Source organism: Daphnia magna, linkage group LG1 (genome assembly GCF_020631705.1).
Source record: "Daphnia magna isolate NIES linkage group LG1, ASM2063170v1.1, whole genome shotgun sequence".
NCBI lineage: Eukaryota > Metazoa > Arthropoda > Branchiopoda > Diplostraca > Daphniidae > Daphnia > Daphnia magna.
In genome coordinates, this window is record NC_059182.1 from 17032663 (window position 1) to 17041739 (window position 9077).

The 9077-nt window shown below is 38.9% G+C and overlaps 3 protein-coding genes across 4 annotated transcripts; 1 reads left to right on the plus strand and 2 right to left on the minus strand.

Annotated features, from left to right (window-relative positions):
• The first annotated feature begins 17 nt into the window (after positions 1-17).
• On the plus strand, positions 18-1343 carry LOC116931028 (pyridoxal phosphate homeostasis protein). The gene is made up of 6 exons (XM_032938497.2): positions 18-255; positions 318-461; positions 525-735; positions 802-944; positions 1010-1108; positions 1182-1343. The coding sequence occupies exons 1-6, from the start codon at positions 88-90 to the stop codon at positions 1248-1250; spliced, it is 834 nt and encodes a 277-aa protein (XP_032794388.1). The 5' UTR covers positions 18-87; the 3' UTR covers positions 1251-1343.
• Positions 1131-4559, minus strand: LOC116930983. The gene is made up of 10 exons (XM_032938463.2): positions 4361-4559; positions 3817-4230; positions 3577-3756; positions 3100-3516; positions 2914-3036; positions 2746-2806; positions 2483-2685; positions 2219-2408; positions 1645-2148; positions 1131-1579 (listed from the first exon to the last, which is right to left on the minus strand). Exons 1-10 carry the CDS (start codon positions 4427-4429, stop codon positions 1365-1367), a joined length of 2376 nt encoding a protein of 791 aa, XP_032794354.2. The 5' UTR covers positions 4430-4559; the 3' UTR covers positions 1131-1364.
• A 53-nt stretch (positions 4560-4612) lies between these two features.
• LOC116931041 (zinc transporter 1) lies at positions 4613-7824 on the minus strand. Of its 2 annotated transcripts, none has more exons than XM_032938533.2 (7): positions 7747-7824; positions 6852-6893; positions 6054-6246; positions 5704-5985; positions 5503-5631; positions 5181-5446; positions 4613-5113 (listed from the first exon to the last, which is right to left on the minus strand). In XM_032938533.2, exons 1-7 carry the CDS (start codon positions 7807-7809, stop codon positions 4706-4708), a joined length of 1383 nt encoding a protein of 460 aa, XP_032794424.1. In that variant the 5' UTR covers positions 7810-7824; the 3' UTR covers positions 4613-4705. The 2 variants fall into 2 exon arrangements, with proteins under 2 accessions (XP_032794424.1, XP_032794416.1); XM_032938525.2 differs by lacking the exon at positions 7747-7824 and adding an exon at positions 7205-7690.
• Positions 7825-9077: the final 1253 nt, after the last annotated feature.

Genomic DNA, 9077 nt, shown 5'->3' on the forward strand with positions numbered 1-9077 from the left:
CACCGCTGTCGTTTTAAGATTCAGACGACACAAGTTGACAAGTTGTTCAAAAGTAGAACGTTACATAAACACTAGTGTCTCTCATCTATGGGAATTTTCAGCTGCCACTGCCAGTCCCTCAGCTCAAATATTTTAAAACAAGTTTCCCTGAACATATATAATAACAGAAAAATGACGACTTCATTACACATTAAAGAAAATCTGGAATTTGTGAGAGCAAAAATGATTGCAGCATCTCTGAAAAGAGCGGAAGAGGCAAGCAACTTTCACGAGAAAGAAAACCTGAAATTTGGAATTCGACAGTGTTCTTTTTGTAGGCGGTAGCATATAAGACGCCAAGATTAGTAGCTGTTTCGAAAACAAAACCTGCAATTGATGTAATTGAGGCCTACCATGCAGGACAAAGGCATTTTGGAGAAAATTACATCCAGGAATTGGCTGAAAAATCTGCTGATTCAAAAGTTTGGGACATTCAATAAATTGGCTTCATACAATTTATTTCAAGTTATATTTGCTTTTCATAGATTTTGGAGAAATGCCCAGAAATATGTTGGCATTTTATTGGCCATTTGCAAAGAAACAAAGTGAACAAAATCCTTTCTGTACAAAACTTGTACATGATAGAAACTGTTGATTCACTTAAACTAGCTAGTGCTTTGAATACATCTTGGATTAAACTGGAGAAAACTGAAAAACTTAAGATCATGGTGCAGGTAAACACCAGTGGTGAAGAGAGTAAGTTTATCCCCATAGAGAGTAGACTGAATTAGATTACTTCAAACTTATTTGAAAACCTCACAGATAAAAATGGAGTTCCACCCAGTGAAGCTACCAATTTAACAAAGCAAATCATGAATGATTGCCCAGGTTTGGAAGTTTGTGGATTAATGACAATTGGGGCATATGATTATGATGTCACTTTAGGACCTAACCCAGATTTTCTAGTAAAACTATTCTGTGCCAAATTTTAATTTATTGATAAACACTAAAATTGTTTTAAATTGAGTAGAAACTGGTCGAATGTCACAAGGAAATCTGCCACATTTTAGACATACAACCAGGATCTTTAGAATTATCTATGGGGATGTCATCTGACTACGAACATGCAGTAATTTTTAATACTAACATAATTTGATAGATCAATTACTTTATTTAGTACATCATTGTTGAAACAATATCAGATTGAGCTTGGGAGCACAAACGTAAGAATCGGAAGCACTATTTTTGGACCACGAGCAACGAAGCATTAAATATTAGGAGTAAACAAAGAAGCAGTGCAACGCGTTTCCGAATGATGAATGGATATTGAAATGCAAAACCCAGCAATAAATGGATGCCGTTTAGCAACAGTTTACTAAGATTCATTAGTTAGCATTCTGTTTGCGAAGTGAAGCCAAGCGTCCAGAGACTATTTGAAGATCTCTGAGTCGCTGTGGAGTACTTATGCTGATGCTAAGAGGAGCTGTTTTACTTCGAACGGTGGCTGGTGTGCATTGCGCTTGTAATTCGATGACTGATACCTGGCTGCCTTGAGAACATTTCAAGGTATCTTCTAATGTTGAAAGCTCTTCCAACAGGTCTAGTTAAAAGAAAGTAGTAAAAGAATTTGAAAACTGCGAGAAAAAATAATTACGTGATTCGTACTTGTCAAATCAAAAGTTTCTGAAACGCAGGAAATCCTATCATATTCTTTTTCCGAGTCAGAAAACAAATCTTCTGGCGTAGGAATAGTTGTGCATCGTGTCCGCCAAGTTTGTTTTGTATCAATGAAGCGGGACATCTCTGATACATCTTGTTCGGCTTCTTCGCAGTACTCCGAATGAAAAATTTTTCGTTTTGGCAAGCGTCCGATGCGTGTCGAGTTGTGCATACAGGAAATTATTCCCCTTCCACTTTTCGTTGGGTCACATGGTAGATCGATAACATCTTCTGGGAATAACATTATTGATGATTTGCTGTTGACTTCATTCCTAAGAGTTTCTTGTACTGAGAAATGCGACTCAGACTCCTGGATTTGCTTCATGGCATCAATGCACTTCATCAAGTATTTGAGCACAAGTTCGGCTCTCTTAAGCATTGACCTATGACCACTTAGATCACTGACGTTTCCTACTGCTAGCAAGGATGCACCACGGAATTCCGAAAGGGCTATCGAAACGAATTCAATTGAAATTAGTTACGGTTATTTGTTGCTGTAAAAATCATATTTGTAGCATACCAAGTTGAATTTCTTTCAGATAAATTTTATCCATAATTGAATTTTCCCATTTCTGTCCCTCCACAATCGACAAGCATCTTGTGGTGATTAGTACAATCGGACGACAGTGACGTTCAAGTAACACCGCGTTTTGGACATAGACGTTCTTTCTGAGCTCGGTAATGTGGCCGTTTAGAACTTTTTCGGCAACCTGTTTGTAGTGAGAAAAAGTAGAGAAGGTTACAAATAAAAATATAGCTAACACTTATTCTTTTTGATTTTTACGTGGCAAAAGGCAACGGGATCGGCTATAGAATCTAAGTTAGTTTGCATGTGCGTGCAATGCTCTTGGAAGGAACGCCAAAGAAACTGAAGATGGCTGCTAGCCGCTTTGTTGGTAGGATCCAGGTAACAACTATAAACTGCCGGGATCATTTCAGCTTCGAGCGATTCGAGAAGCTTCAGGGCGCACTTTATCACTTGGATTTCTATGACAAACAAAGTGTAATTAGATTTCAATTTATCGTCTATAGGAGTACGCATAATACTTGGGACATCTGAGGTCGAAGACAGTGCAAAGAAGCAGGTTTGCAAAACACGTTCCATAACCTAGATGTGTCGAGACAAATTAAGACAGGAAAAAAAAAAATGCAAAAATAGAGTTATACATCAAGGACTATGGTTCTTTAACATTAATTGAATTATTCCTGTCTTACATTGTCAAATTCTTCCACCTCCGCTGACAAGTCAGAAGTCTTCCGTGTTGAGATCACTTCATTCATTTTAACGGGGCATAGATGAATCAGTCTCCTAATTGGTTCAGTGCATATAGACAAATTCTGAAAAATAATTTAACATAGAATGCCATCGTATCTTATTAATAGTCATGATTATTTTGTAACCTCGACCATCATTCTAAGTAATGAATGGTTGACACTCTGCTCTAGGAATTCCAGAAAATCACGAAAGATGTCGACGGCTAGTGATATATCACTAGGCGAATTTTCTAAGTTGTGTAGCAAAGACTGTAGCGACCGATATTCATTCAGAACACGCTGCGAATTCCGCGTTATCTGAATTTGATCTTCTTCTACCGAAAACTTGGATACGGTCATTGCATGCTGAAGAATGAGATTCATACGCCACCCCATTTCCTCTTCTTCAAAATGACTATGCTCCAGCTGGTCCAACACGTCGTCGATGGCGCCAAGGAAAGATGTCCCATCACGAATACCTTCAGCTGACTGTTCTAAGCTCAGAAGTTCGTAGATCTCGTCCAACAACGACAATATCTCTTTCACGACGAATTCCTTTGAAATCTAAAACCAAAATGTTATAAAAAAAAAAATTTGGTAGAGGGAAATTTTAACTTTACATACTCGGCTATGTTTGCTTAAAGGATAGTAAGCTACATTTTTTATAACTTCCGCAAAGGAAGTTACTAGCTTACGAATGCAATTGAGGTGGATCCAAAATTCACTCTGTATTTTGTGATCAAGTAAATCGTCAATACGATAAGATAGCTTTTCCGAAAAGCTGCCAAATCGTACAATGAACTCCTGTGATAAACAGCTTACAATGAGGATTGTTTGGAACTTTAATAGGTTATTTTTGTATACTTTATATAGTGACATAATGTCACGAAGAAATTGGGTGTGCCTCATGCTGTACAGAGGTTCTTTCAGACATTTAATAGATTCTTGAAAACTTTTGATTAGCTGTTGGTCCCAAAATACAACAATTCTTAAAAGTACTTCTAAAAGTCCAGCTATTTTCTCTTGGAATGTTTCCAAACTTGTTTCATCAGCTGTAAGCCAGAGAGAATATGTTGATGCTTCTTCAGCAGTCATTAACATTTCTCTGAATGTATGAAATGTATTAACAGAAGGATTGAGGTTCTTCACTTTCCTTGCAAGAATTCCACAAAGTTCTTGAGTTGACGTCCTGATGCCATCAGAAAGATGTTGTAAACTTTGTCTCAATTGTGGTTTTTCTTCTAAATCTTTTATTGTCAATGAGCTAATCTCTATTACCTAAAATCGAAAATATCTAAATTAAGAAAGCGAAACTCCATCCAACAACATGAATTCTATTCCGTAGGCTGATTTCAAATTTGTGTTCGTTCGAAGTTCCAGCGTGACAGAAAAAATAAAAAACCCATACTTGCTCCGTTAATGATTCTAACGCGTTCGTCAGAGATTTAGTTTTTATGCCGTCAGCCAAATCTTCCATTGTAGACACGTTCTTTTCATAAAACGTATGTATAAAATAAAAAAAACCTACGACTTTGTTTGGTTTTTAATTGTGGCTACACTAATGCAGCTTTAAGCAATCTGAGTTTGAAACTTCAAAAATAGTTCTTTTTGAGTCCGCTACGAAACACCGTTGCCAGGTACATCTTTTTCACATTTTAAATTTAAATTTTTTTCAAACTGTATTTTCCAACATTAAAAAACCACTTTATTTGATTCCTTATTGAGTTAAGCAGGAAACATTATGAGCAAAGTTTTAATCAGGTGAATCCAAACTTTTTTCTGAAACTCCATGTGCCCTTTGATCAGCTGTTTCCATCTTACACGTCGTTTTTAACACATTTGAGTGTGACTCACATTCAGTGCTGCAGCTGTCATGTGTGACATGATTGAAGGTTTGGCGATTTAATTGACATTGATCGTCGATAGAAGATGTGCTGTTACAATTCGAAGAAACCCTGGAATGGTCTAGAACAATCGTCACTCTGTGGGTCTTAGTGGTCATTTCAGCAAGGTCCTGACTATGTGCTGGCGATTCGACGTCTTCAACAGGAACAACGTCGTTGGCTGCACGTTCATAGTTGCAACAGGTCCTTGATTTGCAAACTTCTTTGTTGCAGGTTAGTACACAGCTTTTACTTTGTGCAGGTGTCAAGTTTCCAAACTGTAATGGCCATGAGACAAGAGCCTATTAGAACTATCAAATGGCAAATGATTATGTCATGTATTACCTTGTAGAATTCTGGTTGTAATGTTACTCTGGTAATCCCCTGTCCGAGAAAGAAATCATTGATAGGCTTCTTGACTCCCAGATAAACGTTTTCATTCATGAAGACCAAATGGGCAGTAGAAATGACTCTATCTGGAGTTAGAGCCCACACGTGCAAATCGTGAATGCTTACGACTGATGGAAACGTATCTTTAAGCTTTGTTTTTAGTTCGCCAACATCAATGTGGGCTGGTGTTGTTTGCAGGAGAATTTGGCCTGCTTGTATAACTAAGAATTTTTTTATCAGTAAAAAATTCTTTGTTTCTAATAGTAGAAAGACTTACTGAAAGGGTATGACGTGATGGCAAGAATAGCAACAGAAACAAGTGTTAGAATAGGATCGATTAACAAAGAAGTTAAACTTTCGCCATTCATGTAAACAACCACTGCTGTGACGAGAGCGATGACAGTGCCTAGAAAACACAAAAGGTAACTTTTTTCGTTGATATTTATTTTTACAAATCGGATTGTGGTTGGGTATTTACTGGCGTTGTCTCGTAATACGGCGTACATGGTTGGCCATCTTTGTGATACTCTCGCAATGACACTTTTCATTTTCGGGTCTGATTCTCCTTTTTGGGACATCATGACATCTATTTCCGACTCTTGGATATCGCCTTGCGTTCCACCAGCACATTCGCTTCTTTCGGTTGTAGCCAGACGACGTAGGCCTTTACGGACAGCGTCTTCGGTGACAACGCCATGCTGGACAACCACATCCCCTCCCGGCGTCAGAGCTAGAAAACTGCCCTGATGATGCGTAAATCCTAAAAAAAAAAAAAAAAAGGGTTGTTTTAAAAGACTGTAGTTTAAAGAAAGTTTAATTTTGCACAACCTCCAATTAGTAGAATGCAAATGCAATTGAAAATTATTCCTACGCCGGCCACAATACATATAATTTCAGGTTGGTGCATTGCATCCATGTGGTCCACATGAATTAAAGTTTGAATAGCCTCCACAACCAATGAGAAATCCAGTGCGCTGAGAAAGAGTAGGTTGACCACCGTCGATAAAACCTCCAGTCGTGCCTAATGAGAGAAAAAAAGATGATATTCAAACATGCGTCTATCTAAAAGAGTCGTAAATACTCGGTCGTCTTCATTTAAGTCCACGTATAGTGATATGGTGTTAACTGTTTGTCAATTTTGGGTTTAATTATTTTATACTGTGTGCTAAGCGGTCAAATGTAGGTATGGTACGACGTTTAACTAGCTAAGAATACCCGTAAATATCACACAATGATTGGAAAATTTTTGAATCTCCGTAATGATCTGCTTTAATGGGTGCGGCTTGTGGGGTTTTCACTTGTCCTCACGGCTTTTCTGCGTTTCTTAGGCAACGTTTTAAAAAAATTTCAGCTAGCTGTCAATCATTTCCCATTTATGACAGTTAAATTTAAATTATCTGACTTGAATTTGTAACAAACTTTAATTCTTGTACATCCTTCCGCACGCATTGATCAAAGCATTTGCAAATGAAAATTTAGCCCTAGCGCCTCCCTTAATTGAACAAAATTTGATTTCTAAAATTCTAGATTTGAGATTTAAATGAATCAATCAGCATGACTGAAACATGCTGACCTATGCAATATTTTTTGCTAAGATTAATGTCGTCAAAAATTTCTCAATCTTACCCATCCGAACGTGTTAGATACGCTGGAGCCGCGCTGGCACATCTGCATAACAAAAAATTTTTTTAAATGACTTTAGATCTTAAAATTTAAATAGTAACAACAAATTGTTCTTGATTTCAATGAAATAGTTGCAAGAACGTAGCCGTTTTTGCAAGTACACTTTTACTTTCTTCGGTGATTCCTTGTACTTTGATAGCCGCACCGAGCTTTGCTCGAGTCCAAGTATTGTTTACATACGCAGAAAACTTTGTCTTTGACAATTCTCGTGGTCTCCGCGTGTTCAAATGGATTTCAAGCATTTCATTTTGCTTAGACGTCAGACGATGTAAGCGTTTGGCATAGTAATGAATTACCTTGATAGTAGCAATGCATCCAATCAGCGAGAAAATGTTGTACAACATGTGATACGCGACAGCGAGTAGCGTCAGGGAATGAGTGATGTGGCTCATTACGATTTCAACCAAAAACAATGCGACACTAGCTACTAGTATTCCTATCAAACGGTCTAGACCTGGCTGTTGCCACAGAGGATTTATCATTGTAGCTTTTCTTTTGAAATTTTAGTTCTAACCACATGCGACCGCAACTGAACGCCAAACAAATACAATGCACTACACAGAACGTTCAGGCGATCTATCCCTGAAGCTATCTAGGTCACAACTGCTTTAAATCTGGTTTTTTTTGGGGGGAAGCTTGTTGCTAGGCAGTACCCCGTCTACCAGTGGTCGAACTGTTACCGGTAAATCGCACCAAAGCCTGCGTTCTGCATCGACGAAAAAGAGAATAAACCTTTATTTGGTGAAATCCGTGTTCCTTTAGGATCTGAAACTCATGCGGGAAATAAAGAATGGGTGTGGAATTGACAAGCGACAGTACAAGGGCTTCAACAATCAACCTTAAGAGGCGTATCCGTCGTGTGGGAGAACATTTCGAGATACGGTGCGAAAGGAACGCCCATCTCGCTTCATTTGCCACTGTTCCGCAACTGTACTGCATAGTCGACTTGTACAGTAGTTGTGTATGATGTTATTGTCCAGTGTTGGTTAAGATATCTTGCACACTTGGGAACGCTTGCAGATGTTTAGGAGGACTTATCGTTTAAGTTTAAGACCAATCATATTGAAATTTACCCCTACGTCTGGCATGTACTTGTCTGGTGGCACCAAGTGAGATAAGAGTAGAAGTTAAAATTAGTCAGAACACAATGCACTAATGCAACTTGCACTCATGCGACTGAGTTTATGCCAATCGGGTTGCCACTGTCGGTCGAACATCTTTGAAGCCAGACAATGGGATGGTCAGAGTTTAAAAGTCCGTATTACGTCAGTCACGCGGTATTCGAATTTACAATCTTTCCTCTGCCCTGAACAAGTTCATTTTATTCCAATAAGTAAAGGTAGTCGTTTCACTCGTTCAGTTGATATCGATTACGACGGCGTGCAATCGTTTTGATTTTAGCATTTTTTCACGATTTTGCGTTTAAAAATATTTAATCGATGAAATGAGTCGTTGTGAGGCCCGGTTAGATTCGCAGGCACACAAAATAAGAGTAACTGATCGAGGGATGGGGATAGAGTAAAAGCGTCAAATAGAGCAAAAGAAAGAAAGAAGTGGGGAGAAAAATGTTGTGGGAATGTTCATTTTAGGAGTGGCCCAGAAATAGCTCACGCAACCCCGTAAGAACAACTGGGTGGTAGACGATCCGGCTGACTATAAGCGCTACCGTTCTCGGCTGTTTGTCGCTGTCGTTGGTGCTGGAGCCGCTGATTGTTGGTTTTGCCTTCACGGCAGCTGAAACTGGAACCTCGGGCGCATATAGACAGGCACCCACCTCCCAACGCCCTGTCTCCGTGGAATCGACAGAGCTAGGCGTCTATGTAGTCGACACCGTAGAGCTTATATACACCCACCTTCTTGAATTTCTCCAGCTAAAGCCGAGCCGTTAAGGGCCAACAACTAAATATGGAACGACTGAACGGCAGTCGCGCTGCGATAGTCCCCCTTTTTTGCTTTCTCTCAACTCCCGCTTTGTCCTTGCTGCTCATAGTTCTCAATTTTTTTTTTCTTTCTCCTGGACAAGGAATTCTGTATCCGGAAACTGCGAGCTGTTTGAAATGGATTCAAGCTCTTTGTTTCTTGTTATTTAACAGATCGTTGTCCGCTAGGTTCCGTTTGCTGCGGATGTCTAAAACTGGGCTTGCAAAACTTATATATTTTTTTATATAG